We start from the raw sequence: 20,891 nt of genomic DNA on the forward strand, positions 1-20,891 counted from the left end.
TACATTTATAGATTTAGACTACAGCAAAGTCTGAATAAATCAATTTAAATCAAAACATTTATTAGTCTGTAACATTTTACACGTAATTCCTTTTCATCCTTGCAATTATAATAACATTAAACTAATTTTCAATTATTTACGGTATAAAATTATATTTCAAAACGTTAAATAATGCATATATCATCTATAGTCAGCGTATATTGATTTAGACATATCGATAAAAGACAATATTTGTAATCTGCACTATATTCGGTATTTCAAAATATAAACGGAGTAATGGATAATCCGTTATTGAAAAAGTGATATATCCCGTTACAAATAATTGTTTTCGTGATTAAAGTAAAATTGAAATTCAGTAAAGGCTATTTTTATACAATTTTCCTTAATTGAGGTATGTCACCAGCATTACTTAAATGCTAAAGATCACATAAAACATGGTGCAAATATATTTGTGGATATGGATAAGTAGTAATTGGAAACCGTTGTACTTCAGTGGTATCACAGGTTAGTACAATATATTTTGCACTAAAATGTGTCCGATATCTTTGTTTTTTAAAGATCATTCAGAGTGAGCTATTGAAATGAAAACTGAGTCAATTTAAAGTATAATACGTTATTTTTTACAAACCTTCTCATCACTTTAATTGATATTATTAGTAAACGTAAAAATTTCTTGCTAGAATCTCTTTATTTAGTATATGAATAAACTATTATTAGATGTACATGTATTTTTTTAATATTTTGTGATCAAATTGTTATGAAAAAAATTGTGATATTATTTATTTTACCCTCTAATTTTTATTGTCATGTAAGCAATAATTGTAGACTTTCAACTAAAATTTGTGGTTGTGTAATGGTATAGCAGTTTTTTTAATGAATATAATATTTAGTTGAAATTTTCTCTACTGTATTTCCTAAAATTACTGTTAAATATTTAAATAAACATGTGTATGAAGAAAAAATATATAATTTTTAAAAACTTATTTTATATTCTTGTTTTAATAAATAAATTTACAATAAAAATCTGTTAAATTTTGTTGTTCGATATTTGAAGTTGTAAGTAATCAGTCTATCAGCCGGATGTCTAGTTCCAAAATATAAGAATCTTTTGATTCTGAAATATGTTAAAAATATATATTTCCTTTATTATTAGACTAGACCACAATAATACTTTCAGAACTCCATTTGCTTGCATTGAATGTTATAATCATTAAGTTTTATTGAAATAACAGATTTAGTAATGAATCTAATCTAACTTTAAATACATATGTTTGGAAATGTATTCTTTTAACTTTCACAATTTAAAACTAATTACAGTGTAATAAAATGAAAAATAAAATAAACAAAGTTTATTTTGCAACTGAACTTTGCATTCAGGCATATTATAAATCCTAAATTAATGTAAAATGTACATAATAATTCGAAGGGGTAGCGTTATATTGTTATGTAAATAAAAGAAAGAAACATACTTAGAAACGAAACTAATTAGGATTTATTCTTTGATTTCTCTTTTTCCATTTCTTTCTTTATCTGTTTGTCCCTCATAACCTGGGCGTCTCGCTCTTTACGTTGTGTCAACGTTAATCCATCTGTTGACTGCTTGCTCTTATTCAATTCTTGTTGTTTCTTCATGTTTTTGGCCCTGGCCAAGTCTCTTTGATTGCCGCGAGTCATTTTACCTGTAAAAAAGAAAAATGTCTTTGAAGTTGTTCGAGATGCCTAAAGATGGCAACGAGGAAAGTTAAACACATGCTAAATATGGCGCACAGGGTGTTGTAAACAAAGAATGTTCATTGTTTTTTACAGTTCGCACAGAGCTGAAGCAGTAAAGTGACTATGGAGGAAGAACAATATCTACTACAACACCCTAGGGACAGGAATCATAGCCACGAACAGGAGCAAAGTGTATCCGAGGAGGAATGGTCTGAGGTGTCGTCGGATTGCAGTTCTTACTATTCAGACACTGACAGGTAAATTTGGTTGTGGCAACAAACCCTTATTTATACTGATATTTGTACTCACTTGTATGACTCCTTTAGTAACTGATAATTTCGACGAATCCCTTTGAAAACCGATAATTCTTGCCGCTGCAACAATCACAATAAGTATGTTTCGTCCGAGCGATGTCTCCTTTAGAGTACAATGGCCTTCGCAATGCTGGCAACTGTCTAACCAAATTCTTATGCAACTTGTACAACTAATTTTTCTTAATATTTATATTCAGATTTACATCTATTCCACAACAACAAAGTAGAAATCGTTATTTACTCTCGGGTTCAATAAATTGTATATAAATCATTCCTTAAAATTGTGTAATCATATCGCGTAGAGGGCGCTTCAATATTGTAATAAAATATATATATTTGAAGAACATCGACATTCTTGGATAATTGGCTAAAGTTGTAGGCGTCGCAGGTGTTAATAATAAGATTCTAAAATTGGCCATTCTATTGACACAATTTACATATCCATATGAATGCAAATCACATATTTCTAATTCAATAGAATCTATATGGATATAGATCCAACTCTACATTGTAATTAATATTTATTTAACTGAATTCCAGGAACTAAAAAACCTAATTTGCACTTTCTTTAAATTCTTTCTTATAATTACTGAGATTTGCACATAATATAATTAATTCAATAAAAGGAATTATATTTACCATTATTTGCTGCAACATTTATATTATTTCGTCAATATTGTAGTATTAGTATCAAATATTTTTATATATTTTTCCTATTTAAAAGCCTTTGTAGATGTTTATTCTAAATCCTAAAATCTTTAATTTCTTTTCAGTTCGGTTCCTGAATGGGAGTCATCAATTGATGAAAGTGGTCAATTGCTTTTTATTGATTGCCATCCTTCGGTAACTCAAACACACGTTGATACGGAAAGCAGCAGCAACGTAAAGCCTCCTCTGGTTAAAAACCAAACACGTAAAAGTACCAGAAGCAAATTCCTTCGATTGATTAGGAGACGGGAGAGCAAAAGACGTAGTAAACGTGTTATGAAACATGAATCCTCTCAGGAAAACAAAGTGACGTTCCATGATTCCGGTGACGGCGAAATAAAGGTGGTCACCGTTAGAGTCAATGAAGAAGGAGTTAAATTTAAATTGGGCAGGAGGGTGAAATTGGTGGAGACAATGCTTGGAATTATCGTTGGTACATTCACTGATGGAAACCGCGTTATGGTATCAGGCTTTACTCCTGATAGCGAACATGATAAAAGCATTAAAATAGGAGATTGGTTAAAATCCGTGAATAATATTGATGTTAATGTGCATAATTTGAATACAATTTTAAACCAATTGAGTGGTCACGAGGCTGTTGATTTGACGTTGCAAAGAGTTACTGGGGTTGAAGTAACTAAGCAACCCCCAAGCAACGAGCTGAGCAACCAAAGTAATTTTGTTAAATCGTTGACTGGAAGTACTAATGAGGAATTATTAAATTTACTGTTGGACCAACCCGTGGGCATTTTATATTTAGACACAGAAATCCTTAGCGAAAACGGGCCAGAATTTCAAGGTGTTCTTTACTGTTACCCTACGCCTTTAGCGAAGAACACTCTCTGCTTATGTCGAGGTGTCTTCATAACGATCTCCCATTTGATCGATGAAATCACTAAAACGAAACCTCTAGTAACTACTGTTCAAATCGATAAACGATTGGCTCATGTAGTTTATAATATCATAGACTCGAAAATACTGTTTCTGATGCTACCCGACAATCGACTAACAGCGAAAGAAATCGTTTTAGTTAATGACGAAATTGTCAGAATGCTTGTATTTATTTACGAATCAATAGACAAATGTTTTACGGAGCAGAATACTTCAGAGTTGGATCACTTTTTTTCGCGATTTTTCGCCAGAATCCTGTCAAGCGGACTTTGGTCGAAAGCGGAACAAAGCATTGTCTTAAGCAATTTTAAGAACAAGGCGAATACTCAAGCACCTTACCAGTTCGAGGAACTTTTACCTATGGCTCATCATATAATTTTACCGAATGAGGCGCAAATGCAAATTGATGATGCATTAACGGAATTGGAGGCTTCGGATTATAGGGAATGGGTATGTTGTATAAAAGAAACTGAGACATGAATCAAAGACTATTTTATTTTAGAATGAAGATCCTTTAGATTGTCAAAGGCTTTTCACTATACTCGGCAGCGCTCTCTACCATTCTGGATATCTTTTGGCATCACATTTAATCCACGGCGATTTAGTAGATGTTAATTGCTATTGCCGTCAACAAGGTCTCTTTCATTTATCTCGAACTGAACCACTGCGTTCAATGATACATTGGCGAGAATGTTTCCCTTATTCCTGTAACAGAATTGAAGATGTTATCGTCCCTTCGGACTCACGAAGATATTTGTTAATAGTTGGAGCTGGAAAAGTAAACTGATTTCGGTATTTTTCTTAAATAACACATCTAATATTTCTCAGGACCTTTTAGTTGTAGTTATGGAAGCCGGCGGTTGCACAGAGCCCGCTGAGGATAATCTACCTCCTGATGCATTTTACGTGGAAGAAGCTCAGGCGACTTTGGCACATCTGAAGGAACTGGGTATTTCGGAACTTGCTGAAAGATGGACATGCAGCAATCCTGGAACGCAAGTGACGGTCCCGCAAGCTCCAACCAATGTTAAAAAGAAAACAGATTTCTTTTTTAACAAATCAAATTCACCTATAAGTACACCCGTCAACATGCAAAATAAGAAACAAGAAGTGACTTCCATTCTAAAACGTCGCAGTTCTGATCAAGGACCCTTAACTCAAAGTGGATCATTATTTTCGATCCCTGATGATTCTGAACTGGTATCAGAAGATTCTATAAGTCAAGGTGGGTACAGTGAACGAAGTGAAGTAAGTGATGAACCTGTATTAGGAAGACGAGCTCTAAGAGAAAAAAATCGGAATAATTTCGATGGATCAGATGATGACGACTCCGATATTGATGATTACAGAGTAAATACATTTTTATTTAATTAAGTTATCTTTTTATATATTTACTATTTTTTATAGGATGGAAGCCAAATAAGTATGAGTAGCTATGATTTATCTGAATTGAGACAGTCTTTGTTGAATGATACTGGAGACATACAGCCAATGCAGTTAACTGCAGGAAAAGAACTGGTTTTATACCATTACGTTCATTTAGATTCTACTGAAGGAATTTTTCTAAGTCCTCCCGAGTGTACAGTTAATTCGAATACACTGGATAGCGTTTTGAGTAACTTTCGTGAAAGTTGTCAACACATACACAAACTATTTGAAAATACTCTGAGATTTAAGGTAGTACCATAATTTAATTTTACATCTATAAATTCATAATATTTGCTTTAAGAATCTTACACCGCAAGATATGGCAAACTCAGTAATGAATAAAAGTTTAATTGCCATTAAAGAATATGGCGTACTTTTTGAGACAGATTATTTAGATGACAATGCTCGGAAGACCTGCAAACACACTTTCTGGGTTATTGGGTATGAAATATAAGAAGATATTTAACAAATGTAATTGTGATTATTTTTTAGGAGATTATTTCATATGCCACATCCAAGAGAAATTTACGTTTGCTATAAAGACTCAGTTCCACAAAATTTAGTTGAAATCGCTTTCAAACTGGGAATTTCCATGATTGTTCAATAAATAATTTTGCTTGCAATGCAAAATTCCGTCCACTTAATCTAATATAATTATTATTATTTATAGACAATATATTTTTTATATATTAATTAAATAATACAATTAATAGCTTTATTCTACCATTCCATTATATTTTACAATAATGGAAAATTACATTAAGAATTGAATGAATTTCCAAAATTATTGATATATCAGTTATTTGCAATTAAATTAATATTCTTCCTAACATTTTTATATTGACTGTTAGGATTTTTTTATGAATAAATCAATAAACATAATCTATTTGAACTATACACATGACAATTATAAAATTATTTCTGAAAGATAATTTGTAAAAGATTTTCTTACAAATGTAAAATGTATTTTAATTCAAAGTATTTAAAAAGATTACAATGAACAAAATTAGGAAGAAATTTAGTATACAAATATCGATTATATTGAATTATAGTATATTTTTAGAAAAACAAAAAATAGTTATAATAAATAATTATTTTCTTTATAATTTAATACAATAATAAAGCATTATTAAATAAACATATCTCACTTAAAAAATATTATTTTTAAATATCAATAAACATATAACTGGACATGAGTTTAGGAACATTGTTTCTGATCTTGAATAGTATCAAACAATATTTTTACAACAGCTCCAGCCATTTTACTGCCATAGTGACCTGCCCAGAATAAAGAATCTTTTCCTTCATGTTCAAAGATAATTTTAGCAATATTTTTGGGATAATTTTTAACTGTAGTTTCCAACTAAAAAAAAATGCAAATAAATACAAGTATATTAAAAAAAAAACATCATCAATCACTTTTTTCCATGCTGGATTACTCCACTGTTGAATTGTATATTTGACAATTTCATTCTTATGAACTGAACCATCATCAGTAACTAATTTGATTGTCATACTATAAGTACAACCACAATCATATCGACCACACACCCATTCACTAACATAAATATGAGGTTTAAAATCATTTAAAATCTGTTTTAACATGGGGTTGGATATTTTTATGACCTGCTCTTTATTGCATTTCTCAAAAGAGGTAACGAAGCAACTTTGATGACCATTGAAATCATCAATATCCAAAGGCAATGGGTCACATCCAACTGGTGGATTCTCTATAATCCAATGATTACTAAATTTCTTGTTAATCTTCCAGTTTTCATAAATATCCTGGCCATTGCCATTCTTAATAAAATTGTTGTCAAAGAAATCAAGACCTAGTGCTGCATAATACACAAACCAAGGAACCTTTTTAGGCTTCTGTTTCTTCTCTCGTTTGAATTTTAGTATCCAAACTATATCAGATTTAATCCACTTATTCCAATTGACGCACACCTCACTGCATTTCAATAAATCTTTTGTAGGCACAAAACTCAGGATTTGTATTAGAATCTCTTCAGGCATATAGTATTGTAACAATTTATAACCATTTAATGCAATGTCATCCTCCATTTCAGGTTGCACAATATTATGCTTGGTAATTGGTGTTTCAGGGTTCACTGGTTGCTGCGTACTTGCAGCGCTATTTACTAAACCCATTGCTGATTTGCTTGAATAAATTGTATCGACGATAAAAATAAAGTCTGACTAATATCACACTACAAACTTTTACTTAAAACTATTAAGGAAATAATCCATACAATTGACTTTACTGTTTATAAAATATGTTGTATATATTTTTTTCAATCAATATTTTTCTACATACCACTTTCCTTTCTATAAAGATTGTTGCAATAAGTAGTGTCTATTGGTGTGCATCAACCAGACTATAAAATTGACAGATTTCGTGATGAAAATATTTTTATTTTAAAATCTCCTGACAATAGAAACAGGACCACGAGCAACTTATGTTTAGCCCATATATATAACAAAATGCTACTGTTTATTTATTAAACTATTAAATGCGTTGGAAATAGTTAAAAAATAATAATTACAAGCAATATATTTTCTATAACTACAATTATTACGCTAATTATACAAATAAAAACCTGAACTCTATAGACGAGTCGCCCCTGATCAGTAGTTGCACAATATTGTAAACTGAACTAGAATTATTTTAGTATTTTGCAGTATCTTGTTATTCAGAAGTCCTAAGTAACGATGATAGGTTTGAAATAAATCTTTCATATGCACTTAGCGACTGCGTTACGCATCAATTCTCGTGTCAAATTCTTTCATTCTTTTGTTTTTCAAAATGTAAGCATCATAGCCCGATCTTTTAATAAAATTTAAAATCAGTCTATAAACGCTGACGACGCTGACGTCCTCTATACTCAACAGAACCTCCATGGAGGTCGGAAGGGGAGCCTTGTTAGCCTTTAATTCTCTCATAAAATCATCTATGTACCTTCGATTGTTTGTACATTGTAAACAAATGATTTACGGTGGCCAAGGATCCACAGTCACAGTTTGGAGAATCCAAAAGATTCATCCTGAACAGATGAGCTGCAGATCTGTCATGTCCTGTCCGCAGTCTTGTAAAAGTAAACACCAGCAAACCAGAGTTTCATAAACCATGGTTTATAACTCACTTCTGCATTCCAACGAAATATCTGATGCTGTTGATACTAGACAACTTCTCATACACCTGTTGACACTTTACAATTTCTTGTCTACGCGTCATCTGCAGATCTGTGAAAGAGACGTCTTGGTTCCTCACATCAAGTGTATTTCCCTGGTCGACCAAACTATCCACTGGATGGATTGGATAGTACAAATTCAATGATACCTATAAGAGAATCAGCAATGTTGTCCTCCGAACAAACGGCTATAGCCGGATCACCTTCCGAATCAACCCCCATCACGGCGGTGTCGGAATGACCCACCCACAAAAGAAAAAAAACTTACTCCAAAACTAAAACTATATGGGTAATAAATAAGTTGCTCTTGGTCCTGTTTCTATTGTCAGGAGATTTTAAAATAAAAATATTTTCATTACGAAATCTATCAATTTTATAGTCTGTGTGATGCACCAACACACTACTTATTGCAACAATCTTTATAGAAAGAAAAGTGGTATGTAGATAAATATTGATTGGAAAAAATATATACAACATATTTTATAAACAGTAAAGTCAATTGTATGGATTAAAACTAAATAATAAAACTATATATACATGTATATGAAAAGGAAGGATATTCGTTGAATACCAACAAATTGCACAATTCGTTTAAGAAACAATTGAAAATCAATAATGGTTAGTAACGATTGGAGCATTTAAAGAATATCAACAAAAAAATGTCAGTTGCATTTTATTTTTGAGAGAGAAAAAGTTTAGCTCCGAGTCAGCTGGCAAAGAATGGATCTCCGAAAACAAAGAGATTCAAACCACCATCAGTTCTCAACATATCCAATGACAGAACTAAAAGAATTATGTGAGTGTTTGTAATTGGAATTCATGTATTCAGATTGAGGAAACTATTGAATACTTGCATATAACATTGAATCATAAATCGTATTCCTCGCTTGTCGCTTCGCTGCCCTCATCATCAACTTTAACGGATTTCACCTCGACCTTCGCCGATTTCTGATGGAACACGAACGAAATGTGTTTGGCCAAATCCCAGATTTCCTTCAATACAATATCGGCCAAAGACTTCTTGTCCCAAGCGTGATACCAGTTGCTCAAATCAGAGGTGCAATCGGCATTCTCAGGTGGATTTGTCATCTGGATATTAGTGATGCACCTCTTGCATTTCAACCTGTCGTGCGTATCCGAATTTGTCTTCTCCAGGATGAACAGCTCCCTCAGTTCGGAGGCGGTGAAATGCCTCATCGTTTCCTCGTTGTTGTCCACCACAGTCGAACTCAGAGCTTTCTTGTGAGCTTGTCTCTGAAATATTTTTTCCTCGATCGTTCCAGTCTAAAATAAAAAAAATCAAAGAGTACGTAGCAACCAAGATATTCACGTTAATCAAGTAGATGAAGTGTAAACTTACCGCAAGGAATCTGTAGATGAAACAGGGTTTCTTCTGACCATCCCTCCAGACGCGCGCCATCGCCTGATCATCATTCGCAGGATTCCAATCGGGATCGAACATGACCAGTCTATTGGCCCCGATCAAATTTAAACCACACCCACCGGCCTTCGAGCTGAGCATAAAAATCCATTCGGGCGATTCCGGTTTGTTGAAACTCTCCACGACCTTCGCCCTCTTCTTAATGGTCATCGTCCCGTCCAGCCGCACGTACTTGAAGCTCCGCTTCATGCACAACTTCTCGAACAGATCCAGAGTCTGCGTATAATTCGATACGAGCACGATTTTATCGTCGTAGTTCGTTTTCAGATTGACGAGAAGACAGTCAAGCAGCATCACCTTCCCGGAGAATTCGGGCCGAACATCGCCTGCTGGTGGCAGTAAATGTCTGCTCTTCTCAAACCCTTCCGCTCCCTCCCTGATTTTATCCGCCACCAGTTCCGGATGATTGCAAAGCTTCTTCAGACTTGTGATCCCCGCCAACGTACTCAGCGAGTTCTTCGACTCGCCGTCATTCTCTCGCACCGTCCTCCTCACAGACTCTGAATTGATGTAGTTCATATAAATCTCACGCTGCATCGGCGTCAACGTGCAGCACACGATCATCTCGAACTTTACAGGTAAATACTTTGTTAGCAGAGCACTAGTCCTTCGAATTAGACACCTATTAACGATATTCGAGAGCTCTAACAGACAACGTTGAGCCTCCCTCCTCTCAGAAACCGAGGCACAAGCATCCTGACCTAAAATTAAAACATTACAAATTGCAAATCCACAGAGCGAGAATACGAATACCTTTGATAATGTAATTTTCGAATTTCTTCCTGAATTCCTGCGCACTGCCAAGCAGCCCTTCGTTCACGAAATGTATCAAGCTGAAGTACTCGGTTAGATCGTTCTGAATGGGCGTTCCGCTGAGAAGGACACGCCTCTTGCATTTTAACGCCATCAACGCCCTTAAAAAAAAATAAAAAATACAATCAAGATTTCATATAAAAATTAAATGATTTACCTATAAGTTTGATTCTCGCAATTTTTGAGACGGTGTCCCTCATCGCACATCACCATCCCGACTTCTCTTGAATGCAAAATCTCCGCGTGCATCCGAAACGTCTCGTACGAAATGATGAGCAACGATATAGCAGTTCTTCCCTGCCCTTGCATGAATTGCGTTAAATTCTTTTTAGCATCTCCGCTTCCATCCATCATCAGAGAACAAAGACGACCACCCAACCACTGAAAATTTAGCAATTGTTTTGAACTAAAAACAATAATTCACAATTAAGCTTGCAGCACACCTTCGTGATTTCGTTACTCCAATTCTTTACTAAAGAACTAGGACACACTATAATAGCCTTGTCTATAGTAGGTTTACATTCAGGACTTTGTTGTAACAGAGTCCAGAGCAGCGTAATACATTGCAACGTTTTTCCTAAACCCATCTCATCGGCCATTATGCAACCAAACGTACCATCGATTTGCACGCCGGTCACACAATCGTACATAAATTTTACACCCTGTAATATTATTTATAATAGCATTAATTGTTTTCTTCTAAAATACAATATGTACCTGCCGCTGATGTGGTCTTAATATATTCCCAAGCACAGGATCCACCACAACATGTACTAGAATTTTGCTACAAAAATAAAATTTAGTAAAATTTACGTACAAATAATCAGACATACTCCTTATTTATCATCTTGTCCTTCTCAGACATCTCTGGAGGATTGTAGAGGATCAAAGCATTTGGTATACCAGGATCATAGAGTGGTCTCCGAGGTTGTGATTTCCTCATACCCAAATTTTTCATTGAATGACATCCAATGTAATTGGGAATTGGTACTTTGAATGGTTTCTTCAACTTCTGGATGATTTCCTCCTAAAAATCAATCAATCCAATAAAAGTCTGAATACATGAATTTCAATCACAAACACTCACATAATTTGTGGTGAACATTTCCTGCACTGCATCAGGTTCTTTTGCACTTGTATCTTCTGTGCATTTTCTTTTAGTTCTGCCATTGGATATGTTGAGAACTGAAGGTGGATTGAATCTCTTTGTATTCGGAGATCCATTCTTTGCCAACTGACTTGGAGCTAAACTTTTTCTCTACCAAAAATAAAGTGCAAACAATTGACGTTTTTGTTGATTTTCTTTAAATACTCCAATCGTTACAAACCATTGTTGATCTTCAATTGTTACTTAAGCGAATTGTGCAATCTGTTGGCATTCAACGAATATCCTTCCTTTTCTTGGGTATTTCGGTTTGCTTCGAATCGAGTTTAGCTGTGCGAGATTAAATCTTACTGGAATTAACAATAATCAACGAAATTTACTAAAAAACGAACACGTTCAAACATGGAACAAACTAAACACAACAATCAATGTCACCAACTAAACAAGTAATAATAATAAAGTAACGTGATGAGGATTTGAAAATTTAAAATCCCAAGTTACCAACTGTAACAAACTCAATTTCTAGATGGCGCTAATTAAAATTTTGCACACACTGCTAACTTCTACTCAAAATATGTTCTGCTGTTTCTTCCCCTCTAAAGAGAGTGGAAGTATGCAACTTAACTCGCTCCGTGTGGTGCATGTAGCCAGTCTATGCATAATTACTTTTTTTCTTTTTAGGCCCAATTTGTACTCCTTTTCTGATTTATCGGCCACCACAAGTTTTGTTGATTTTAGGGAATCGAACTTTTGTATCAGATTTTTGTAATACTGGCGAAATTAGGATTAGTTATGATTAAAGTATTAGAATTAGTTTAGCTAGAAGCACATAGAAGCGCTTAAAAAAATCCTACATACAGTCTGAAGTTGGTCTTTTATACAATTTTGTGATTTAAAAAATATGTCTTTTATTTTTTAATTTATAAATACTTCCTTAAAGTAATGATAGTCTCTGATAATTCAATTGCAAAGACTATTTATTTAATTGAAAATGACATGTTTCAAGAAAATAAAAATTGACAGCAGACAGCACATGTCATTAGTAAAATTTCTCTGATATGCCATGAGTGTCTAGCAAGTTATTTTTCTTCAGACGTGGCTCAACATCTGAGTAAACTGTGCCAAAATGATACTTCGGTTTTTAAGTATATCTTTAGTATTAATTATTGTAAGTTCGTTGTGCGAGGCGCAATTACTTGAGGGTTTATATTGTGGTAAAAGCAATTGTTATGATGTTATTGGTGTACCTAGAGATGCCAGCAAATCGGAAATTGCAAAAAATTATCGAAAACTAGCCAGGCAATTCCATCCTGATTTGCACAGAGAAGTAGAAGCAAAGGCAATTGCTGAGGAGCAATTCAAGACTATAGCCACTGCCTATGAAATATTGAAAGATGATGAATCCAGAGCTGATTATGATTACATGCTTGATAATCCAGATGCCTACTATGCCCATTATTATCGATATTATAGAAGAAGGGTAGCTCCAAAAGTGGATGTCCGTGTGGTGATTATAACAACAATAACTGTGATTTCTTTAGTACAGTATTTTGGTGCAAGGCAACGTTACTATTCAGCAATCAAGTATTTTATCACTGTTCCAAAGTATCGCAACAAGGCATTAGACATAGCTAAAGCTGATGGCCTATTGGTTGTCGATAAGAAGAGTAAAAAATCTAAATCTGAAATTAAGGAAGAAACAGAGAAGATAATTCAGAGTGTCATAGAAGATAAGATGGATATTAAAGGAGCCTATGCAAAACCAAGTGTGTATGATGTCCTATGGATTCAACTTGTATTTTCTCCATACACAATTTCCAAGTGGATTTATTTACGTATGATGTACTTTGTGAAATTCACATTTCTTAAGCAGGAATATACATTGGAATACAAATTATATTTGATAAGGAAGTATTTGAAAATGGGTCAACATCAATTTGATAGTATTGAAGATCACCAGAAGCAAGACTATTTGCATCAAGAGCTATGGGATAAAGAGAAATTTGATATTTGGAAGAAACAGGAAGAGGAAGATATGAAAATACAGATGGCAGAGAGCAATAGATATAAGCAGTATCGAAGATTCATGAAGAAGAATGGTATTCCAAGAATGACTTTTGATGATTCATAACAATAATTTATATTTTATTTATTTTTATTTATTAAATAAATAATTAAAAATGAAAACTTAATATTATTTCTTACAAATTGTTCTTTACTTCCTGTAGATAACCTATTTCTTGTGAATGTTCCTAAAAAGTATTCAAATTAAAAGTTTTCACAAAACTAACATTTTACATACCCTCCATTTCTCCATTGTTATAGAGCTGATCATTTGAATGTTATGTCCTTTTGAGTTACGGAAAGCTTTCAAGTATTTTTTATGTATTGGTTCTAATGTAGGTTCATCATTATCATCTGAAAAAAAGTAGTTAATATATAATTGTTAATTTATATATTGTCCATTACCTAGATTTAGTTTAGCCTTTCCGTCTCGAATAAGGAATGAAGTATAAAAAATATTTTCAACAGTTTTACCAAAATCATCTGTATCAATTACATATCTATAATACAGTATTGGTTGGTTATTGTTCTTTTCATAATTTAATTTCAAGACTTCTAACAGGAAATCAACAATGTCATCAATACTTTGTTCATCTTCCTTAACATTTTTTACTTTAAGTAATGTTTTCTTGACAACCGTCTTCTGTGACTGCTTTTCTATTCTTGGTTTACTTTTCTTAATAATCTGTTCTTTGTTTAAAGTATATGTACCATATAATGATGCAAATATAGGAACTTTGTGATAAATTGTTTTGGCATCTTCTAGCAGATTCAGTAAGCTTGACTCATGAAAATCATCTTCATTTTCATTACATTTGGAAATCTAAAATAAACCAGTCTATGGAAGATAAAAGAAACATAACATTATATTTACTATTTTTTCAGCGAATTCTCTCGGATCATAGACATTACTTTGAAAGGATGTCACACTATCTAAAGCTTTATTTACTACACTGCTTGCAGAGTTTAATAATTTCACATCCAGTATTGTTTCATCAGAATTATCCAGCCGTTTATGTACTGAGTATGTCTTTTCAAGAACATCCAAACCTTGCAAAACTTGATTTACTTCAATGACTGCATTTAATCCAAAATCAGCATTTTCCTCTATAATAAACATATATAGAATAGGTTCTATTCATGAATTTTAAAATTGTAAACATACCAATTATTCCCACACGATCCAATAAATTTTTCAAACCGATTTTCTTCGCAATTCTTGAATTTGTATCATTGATGTTTTCTGTGTCCACCTCCATATTTACCATTTCTTGATATATAACTCAAACTGACTCAAACGATATGAAATATTTCTATTGACATTCAAAGGCTTCGAATTATCGAATAAATAAACACAAATACAAACAACGACTATAGTATATGACCATATTCACACAAAATTAACCAAATTACACAAATATTTTTCAGTTCTAAATAATATGAGACGCAGCCGCTAGGAGGTAGCATATGATGATACAAATGTACATCATTGTGTTATTAACTAAGAAATATAGCAATTGAAAAGTATTAATTTTCTAATTGTGATATATGGTCCAATTTTATTTACTTATAAAGTAATTTATTTTATACCACCAATGTTGGTTGCATATCAATAATTTAGTCGTAGCTTTGGTACTGAAATCAATGTTGCATTCTATGGTTGCATTCAGTTGCATTGGTGTATATCATGTGTATCATCTGTTTAGTATATTTTAATATCAACAATTGACTTCAGTAAATTTTATTATTTACATCTATAAATTTATTAACTTTATTAAGGTAAATTGAGCAACAGTAGTACAATAAATATGGAAATAGAACTAAATAAACCAGATTTATCTCAATTAGAAGGTTTCTTAACCTCACTTACTTTTAATTTAGTTGAAACTTACAATATTGACCATAATATCATAAGAAAACACACAAAGAAATTGACAACATTAGGAGATATCAGTTTTCCAGTGAATATAAAGAGCTGGTTTCATTTATTAAAGGAGAAAGCATCAATTGAAGTTCAGACAATATTCAATTACTCAAAAACTATTTCCACAACTGAAGATCTAATAAACTTAAGTAAATTGTGGAATTACCCAATAAACAAAGCAGTTAATGTGAATGGTAATTGTCATATATACTTAGATAAACCAGTTGCATTCAAAAAAACAATTGTTGATGTTTTAAAGGAAGCAAGTAAATATGGATCATACAATATGAATAAATCATTAACTTTGACCACAGATGTTGTGAATGATGATAATCTGTTATTAACAGAATTAAGAGTTTTACTATTAATGAAAGTGGCAAATAACTTTTTAATCTTCAATAACTGTAGTAAAACAAATGGAGAAATTATAAAGTTATGTAGTAAATCATTGGTGAATGATGATGTCATTGTGTGTGGTCCAATTCTAAATTCAAAAGGTTCAAAGGATACTGAAACAACTTCAAAAGTTTATTATGAGTGAGTATCATGGCTTAATATTTGAATTCTTATTAACGTTTTTTTGTTTTTTTTTCAGTCAACGGACTTTAGATATGAGGTTAATGGCTGAACACAAGTATGGGTTAAGAATAACATCTAAACCTGGATGGGAAGAGTTTTTTGCTAAACTTGGATCTGCAGCTGTAATCATAGAAATGTTACAGAATAGACCCAACAATTGCACAACAATAGACATCAATAATCATTACATAAAAAGTATTAATGTGATGATTTTTTTTTAAAGTTGAACTAATTTAAAGTTCTGTTTACAGACGCATCTTTTATCCTTTATAATTGTGCAAGGTTATCAACATTATTGAAAGAATTCGAAAAACGAGTGTCTGAGAATGTATATCCACCTTTAATTGATATTGATGAGATTAATTTTAGTTTACTTGAACAGCCAGTATGTTTATTGTTATGTTATATTTTGTGTTTTATTATTATTTTGATTGTAGGAAGAATGGGAGTTATTATATGTTTATATTCTGCAATTTCCTGTACTTTTGAAGAATTGCATCAAAGATATTGATACTTGCAAGATTAATGTTCATTATTTGGTAGCACACTTGGGTTCAATGACGTCTGTATTTAGTGGCTATTACAGAAGAATTAAAATTTTGATTGTATGTCATCAACTATATATTTATATAAAATTTATAACATTTTGTTTTAGGAACCTAGGGATTACCTTTTCAATGTTCTGCATGCAAGAATTTATTTGCTGAAAGCACTTGAACAAGTTTTTCACAATGGATTAAAGTTATTGGATATTGAACCAGTGAAACAAATGTGATATATAATTATATGCAACTATTTTATGAAATATATGTATGTTTATAATATTCAACATTTATTTTTACCTTCAGTAAATAAAACACGTCAATTATATAATTAGAAAATGGCTTCAAATTTGTCGAAATTTGTAAAAATGCAATCGGCTTCCAATTTCATTTGCTAAAAATACTTCTAATTATAGATCAACGAAACAAAGCCAATATTGAATATTAATAATATAGACATGTGTTTTGATACTATTTTAATTTGTTAAAATTATATCAAAACAACGAAAGTAGATGAAAGAAATTTATAGAGATTATTAATTACTTATTTACAATGAATTCTCAAGTTCAACAAGTTTAATTTAATTGAAATACTACGTCACTATAAAATAAGATTATAAAGTTTGGAAATGATTGTTAAAATGATTTCTTGAATGCAAACGGTATCTTTCTGCTAGTTTTTAAATTTATATTTGATATTAAACGTTGTTATTGATCTTCCAGGGTATTACAACAAGTCCAAGGATAATTGACGTATTTATCATAATATGAAATATGTACTTTTTATATATTGCTAATCTCTTTATTTAGATAGCTACTAATGCACCATTTTGCAATAACAGTGTATGTTCAAATTTTTTAAACATAAGAATATTAAATGAGTAATTTCTCTGAAGGATATTACAAAAAATACTTTTATAAATAAGTTTACAGATGATATTTATTATTTTCAAGGTCTTATTTATATAAAATTGCGCCTATTGAATAGTGTTTACTTTTTGAACTCAATCCAAAACATATCTTCATTAAAACCTGCTCTGATGTTTACCGGTTAAAACGATTTTAAATTATTCCTGTGCAATTTTCTAAGTCCTGGCAATTGCATATAGAAATCTATTATTACACCTGCCTACCGTGGTACTAGCCAACTTTGTAAATGAACCTGAACGAACGTGCAGCATTTTCATTTTCTAACAAAGAATATTTAAACAGTATTAGTTCCAAAAATAATAATGTGTAACTTCCTATTGATTATTGAACTATTTTAAATCAATGGAAACTATCGATGAGTAACAATTTACATTTTCAAATTAAACCAAGAAGAATGTATTAATAAACAGTTTTATTTAATTAAATTAAAAAAAACTATTTATATTCAGTTAATTGTACGGTATTTATGTTCCAGTTAAAATTATATTTAGTAAAATAAACATACATACGGAACTGGTGAGTTTTTTTTATTAAAATTTCTGCTCGGAGAAACAAAACAAACAAGTATCACGTCTATGTGTAATATGTTATGGAAACCAGATCCCGACATTTAATGTATTTGCTCCGTTTTTTATCTAGTTATCCTTATCGTTTTATTAATTGCATATGTGCAGCATTAATTAATTTCCATTGCGCTCTGAACATTATTTTAATATTTATTGCCACAAAAAGATAAGTTTAAACATACACTCGATTTTATAATGGAAAGCATCAATATTAACACATTGGGTACTGAAGAATATAATTAAATAAGACTCGGCAGAATGCATTTACTTATCTCGTGTTATGGACAACGTATCGTGGAATTACAGTTTTATAAATTTTCATATATTTTTTGAAGTAGTAACTATAATATATGTATACAGCCGTGAATCATAATTTCTTTTATGGGATAATAACAATTTGATTCATTACTATTTTTTACTCCTTTAATTTGTCTACATTTTCTTTGATTTAGAAATATTGTTATCAAAACTATAATTTGTTTGTAACATAATTAGGCTTTAAAAAAAATATATAATATACGTCAATTAAAAGATAATTAATGATGATTATTTCAATCTTTTAACAGAATTATCTCTAATTACAATAGAATACAATTCAAATCAAAATAATTAATATCTTAAGTTTTCTCAAGATCAATATTTATCAACGAACAATAAAACAGTCATAAACATATGTCCCTTTACGCTGGGCAGGAAACTCATTAGACAACTGAGCCAAATATCAACAATACACCGATTGAGATTTCTTTTGAGAGCTAAATTTCTTAATAAACTTTAATTAAAGTTGTTAGTCTAAATAAAACTTAATATCATACTTAATAATGATCTAATTTATTGATAAAAAAATAAATTGTAAGTAAGACCTTGGAAAGGCCTTGGAAAGATAAGTTTCAAGCTCTAAAACGATTGTTTGCATGAATATCTAGAATCGAAAAAGGAAAGTAATCCAACTAATCATGTGAGTCAGGAATACTATCACCAAAATCATCATGTCTTCTTTCTCCAGATTTTTTAGAGCAGACTACTTATGCATATCAGCACAAAGACTTTTTGAATTGACTATTGAATTTTTTGAATATTTGAATTCCTGAAACCTGTATAAAATTGTTGTTTTGAAATAACAAATATCAATATCAGAATTATTTTCTAATTCACAATCTAAAACATATTTCATCAGACTTGGAAGGAGAATCAAAGTTTCTCTAAATCTTGAGCAAAAAATAATATTTTATTTTCGAATGAAACGTGGTCATTTGTTCATCAGAGACGCACTCAAAGGGCCAAATAGTAGTTTGCCAACTACTGCGCTAGACTAAATACACTTCTACGGATGCACAATCATGATAGTGAAATAGTTGGCCACAAATATGGGATTCGGTCGGCCCCCACGGCTTCTAATGTACGGGGCCACTGTGAGTAATATATTTTTGTTCAATCTAATATAAATTTAAACTAACTTAACCGTATGATGTATAATAACAGGATATAATAGTTTGCACCACAGTAGTAGTAAACATGGTATTTGGCACTTTCATCTATGTGCCAAGTCCATCCAACTATAAGTAAACGAAATATTGCGTGTGCCGAAACCTTAAGTTAACTTCAATCCTTTATCACCACTGGTGTCCTCAATCTCTAGATAATGATTTCCACCAAGATATTACACAAAATCTCACACGCAATTTTCAATCACGTTTTTTCTTTATGCAATTGAACAGTATATATTATAATTCTATTATAAATCAAGTAAAAAAAAAGAAATGATTTTTTGTATAATTAATTATATTTTCTGAATAAAATTATAACAAAAATGTATATTTGAACAACATTTAATTAAAATTTAATACACTTATGACTATATTTCATTAATCAATTTAATATTAAACGAAAAAACACATCGAATATTTGCATAATTAGAATTTAATTTGTCGGATTTTAATTTATTATCCAATTAAACTTTACATTAATGACAAAAAATAATTACACAATATATTAGAACTTTGGTAATAAATCTTAAAAGCAAAACATTAATAATTACTAATTTAAATGCATTTTGATAGTTTATGTCATGTGCTTAATGTGCTCTACGATATAAGAATATTTTAAGATGAAAAAAAAGCGCACACAACGTTTAATTAAAGAATATTCAATTTTATAATTTCATTAATATTAAATTTTATTTATTCGTGATAAATTTTATTTATTCGTGATAAATTTTATCCTCTTGAAGGTTGCAAGCATAAAAAGTTGATACGAAAAATGTATTTTTGAATTAACTTCTCATTCGTCACGATTAAAATGTTGTAAAAAATATTTTAGATTTAAAATTTAAATTCGTTTTTCTATGTTATTTGAAATAATGCGACTTTGTTAACGAAATAAAAAAAACATTGAATACCCACAGTTCAAAAATCGTTAGAAAAATGAGTAAATGTTATGATAATGCTTTTGAAATAGTTCTAATTTGCATGGAGGTTGTTGAAAATGCGTTCTAAAATCGTAAATTTACAAATAAAAATATATGAATTTTTTTTTGTATCTTATTTTTATAAAAGTATTTCATAAATATTATAGAAGTATGTTGTTAATGCACCTGTATGTAGAATATCGATTTGAAATAAAATTAATACATTTTATGCAACCTTGTAACATAAAGATACCGTAATAAAAAAAATGTAT

The 20,891-nt window shown here is 31.2% G+C and overlaps 7 protein-coding genes across 8 annotated transcripts; 3 read left to right on the forward strand and 4 right to left on the reverse strand.

Moving 5' to 3' along the window:
* Window positions 1-1,419: 1,419 nt before the first annotated feature.
* LOC108568136 (putative SERF-like protein) lies at window positions 1,420-2,169 on the reverse strand. Its single transcript, XM_017929068.1, has 2 exons — window positions 2,023-2,169; window positions 1,420-1,679 (listed from the first exon to the last, which is right to left on the reverse strand). Exon 2 carries the CDS (start codon window positions 1,672-1,674, stop codon window positions 1,486-1,488), a length of 189 nt encoding a protein of 62 aa, XP_017784557.1. The 5' UTR covers window positions 1,675-1,679; window positions 2,023-2,169; the 3' UTR covers window positions 1,420-1,485.
* LOC108568133 (protein inturned) lies at window positions 1,686-5,732 on the forward strand. Its single transcript, XM_017929066.1, has 7 exons — window positions 1,686-1,970; window positions 2,801-4,076; window positions 4,129-4,404; window positions 4,455-4,976; window positions 5,034-5,303; window positions 5,356-5,495; window positions 5,547-5,732. Exons 1-7 carry the CDS (start codon window positions 1,837-1,839, stop codon window positions 5,659-5,661), a joined length of 2,733 nt encoding a protein of 910 aa, XP_017784555.1. The 5' UTR covers window positions 1,686-1,836; the 3' UTR covers window positions 5,662-5,732.
* Window positions 5,733-6,182: 450 nt separating this feature from the next.
* Window positions 6,183-7,530, reverse strand: LOC108568135 (F-box only protein 6-like). Its single transcript, XM_017929067.1, has 3 exons — window positions 7,375-7,530; window positions 6,474-7,218; window positions 6,183-6,417 (listed from the first exon to the last, which is right to left on the reverse strand). Exons 2-3 carry the CDS (start codon window positions 7,206-7,208, stop codon window positions 6,253-6,255), a joined length of 900 nt encoding a protein of 299 aa, XP_017784556.1. The 5' UTR covers window positions 7,209-7,218; window positions 7,375-7,530; the 3' UTR covers window positions 6,183-6,252.
* Window positions 7,531-8,776: 1,246 nt separating this feature from the next.
* Window positions 8,777-12,031, reverse strand: LOC108568150 (DNA repair and recombination protein RAD54-like). The gene is made up of 9 exons (XM_017929089.1): window positions 11,831-12,031; window positions 11,590-11,760; window positions 11,336-11,529; window positions 11,220-11,286; window positions 10,946-11,164; window positions 10,660-10,883; window positions 10,443-10,603; window positions 9,609-10,390; window positions 8,777-9,532 (listed from the first exon to the last, which is right to left on the reverse strand). The coding sequence occupies exons 1-9, from the start codon at window positions 11,831-11,833 to the stop codon at window positions 9,116-9,118; spliced, it is 2,238 nt and encodes a 745-aa protein (XP_017784578.1). The 5' UTR covers window positions 11,834-12,031; the 3' UTR covers window positions 8,777-9,115.
* A 614-nt stretch (window positions 12,032-12,645) lies between these two features.
* On the forward strand, window positions 12,646-13,738 carry LOC108568116 (dnaJ homolog subfamily C member 25 homolog). The gene has a single exon (XM_017929042.1). It carries the CDS (start codon window positions 12,734-12,736, stop codon window positions 13,736-13,738), a length of 1,005 nt encoding a protein of 334 aa, XP_017784531.1. The 5' UTR covers window positions 12,646-12,733.
* Window positions 13,739-13,794: 56 nt separating this feature from the next.
* Window positions 13,795-15,080, reverse strand: LOC108568121 (EP300-interacting inhibitor of differentiation 3). The gene is made up of 5 exons (XM_017929049.1): window positions 14,837-15,080; window positions 14,546-14,778; window positions 14,077-14,494; window positions 13,910-14,025; window positions 13,795-13,859 (listed from the first exon to the last, which is right to left on the reverse strand). Exons 1-5 carry the CDS (start codon window positions 14,937-14,939, stop codon window positions 13,809-13,811), a joined length of 921 nt encoding a protein of 306 aa, XP_017784538.1. The 5' UTR covers window positions 14,940-15,080; the 3' UTR covers window positions 13,795-13,808.
* A 310-nt stretch (window positions 15,081-15,390) lies between these two features.
* LOC108568119 (DALR anticodon-binding domain-containing protein 3) lies at window positions 15,391-16,961 on the forward strand. Of its 2 annotated transcripts, XM_017929047.1 has the most exons (6): window positions 15,708-15,789; window positions 15,855-16,132; window positions 16,191-16,369; window positions 16,426-16,559; window positions 16,612-16,779; window positions 16,830-16,961. In XM_017929047.1, exons 1-6 carry the CDS (start codon window positions 15,787-15,789, stop codon window positions 16,947-16,949), a joined length of 882 nt encoding a protein of 293 aa, XP_017784536.1. In that variant the 5' UTR covers window positions 15,708-15,786; the 3' UTR covers window positions 16,950-16,961. The 2 variants fall into 2 exon arrangements, with proteins under 2 accessions (XP_017784535.1, XP_017784536.1); XM_017929046.1 differs by having other exon boundaries at window positions 15,391-16,132.
* Window positions 16,962-20,891: the final 3,930 nt, after the last annotated feature.

This window comes from Nicrophorus vespilloides, unplaced genomic scaffold, assembly GCF_001412225.1.
Source record: "Nicrophorus vespilloides isolate i.1.1-1 unplaced genomic scaffold, Nicve_v1.0, whole genome shotgun sequence".
NCBI lineage: Eukaryota > Metazoa > Arthropoda > Insecta > Coleoptera > Silphidae > Nicrophorus > Nicrophorus vespilloides.

What these genes read in the sequence shown, in the direction of transcription:
- LOC108568135 (XM_017929067.1), bottom strand. Translation starts at nt 7,208, where the DNA reads ATGGGTTTAGTAAATAGCGCTGCAAGTACGCAGCAACCAGTGAACCCT. An exon ending in GTAATCCAGCATGGAAAAAA is followed by an intron (nt 6,418 to 6,473) that starts GTGATTGATGAT and finishes ATTTTTTTTTAG; the next exon opens with TTGGAAACTACAGTTAAAAA.
- LOC108568119 (XM_017929046.1), top strand. Translation starts at nt 15,480, where the DNA reads ATGGAAATAGAACTAAATAAACCAGATTTATCTCAATTAGAAGGTTTC. An exon ending in ACTTCAAAAGTTTATTATGA is followed by an intron (nt 16,133 to 16,190) that starts GTGAGTATCATG and finishes TTTTTTTTTCAG; the next exon opens with TCAACGGACTTTAGATATGA. An exon ending in GAAGAATTAAAATTTTGATT is followed by an intron (nt 16,780 to 16,829) that starts GTATGTCATCAA and finishes ATTTTGTTTTAG; the next exon opens with GAACCTAGGGATTACCTTTT.
- LOC108568150 (XM_017929089.1), bottom strand. An exon ending in AAATGTTCACCACAAATTAT is followed by an intron (nt 11,530 to 11,589) that starts GTGAGTGTTTGT and finishes ATTGATTTTTAG; the next exon opens with GAGGAAATCATCCAGAAGTT. An exon ending in TCATCTACAGATTCCTTGCG is followed by an intron (nt 9,533 to 9,608) that starts GTAAGTTTACAC and finishes TTTTTATTTTAG; the next exon opens with ACTGGAACGATCGAGGAAAA.
- LOC108568121 (XM_017929049.1), bottom strand. Translation starts at nt 14,939, where the DNA reads ATGGTAAATATGGAGGTGGACACAGAAAACATCAATGATACAAATTCA. An exon ending in GGATCGTGTGGGAATAATTG is followed by an intron (nt 14,779 to 14,836) that starts GTATGTTTACAA and finishes TGTTTATTATAG; the next exon opens with AGGAAAATGCTGATTTTGGA. An exon ending in TAACAATGGAGAAATGGAGG is followed by an intron (nt 13,860 to 13,909) that starts GTATGTAAAATG and finishes AATACTTTTTAG; the next exon opens with GAACATTCACAAGAAATAGG.
- LOC108568116 (XM_017929042.1), top strand. Translation starts at nt 12,734, where the DNA reads ATGATACTTCGGTTTTTAAGTATATCTTTAGTATTAATTATTGTAAGT.
- LOC108568136 (XM_017929068.1), bottom strand. Translation starts at nt 1,674, where the DNA reads ATGACTCGCGGCAATCAAAGAGACTTGGCCAGGGCCAAAAACATGAAG.
- LOC108568133 (XM_017929066.1), top strand. Translation starts at nt 1,837, where the DNA reads ATGGAGGAAGAACAATATCTACTACAACACCCTAGGGACAGGAATCAT. An exon ending in AAAATACTCTGAGATTTAAG is followed by an intron (nt 5,304 to 5,355) that starts GTAGTACCATAA and finishes ATTTGCTTTAAG; the next exon opens with AATCTTACACCGCAAGATAT. An exon ending in CACACTTTCTGGGTTATTGG is followed by an intron (nt 5,496 to 5,546) that starts GTATGAAATATA and finishes ATTATTTTTTAG; the next exon opens with GAGATTATTTCATATGCCAC.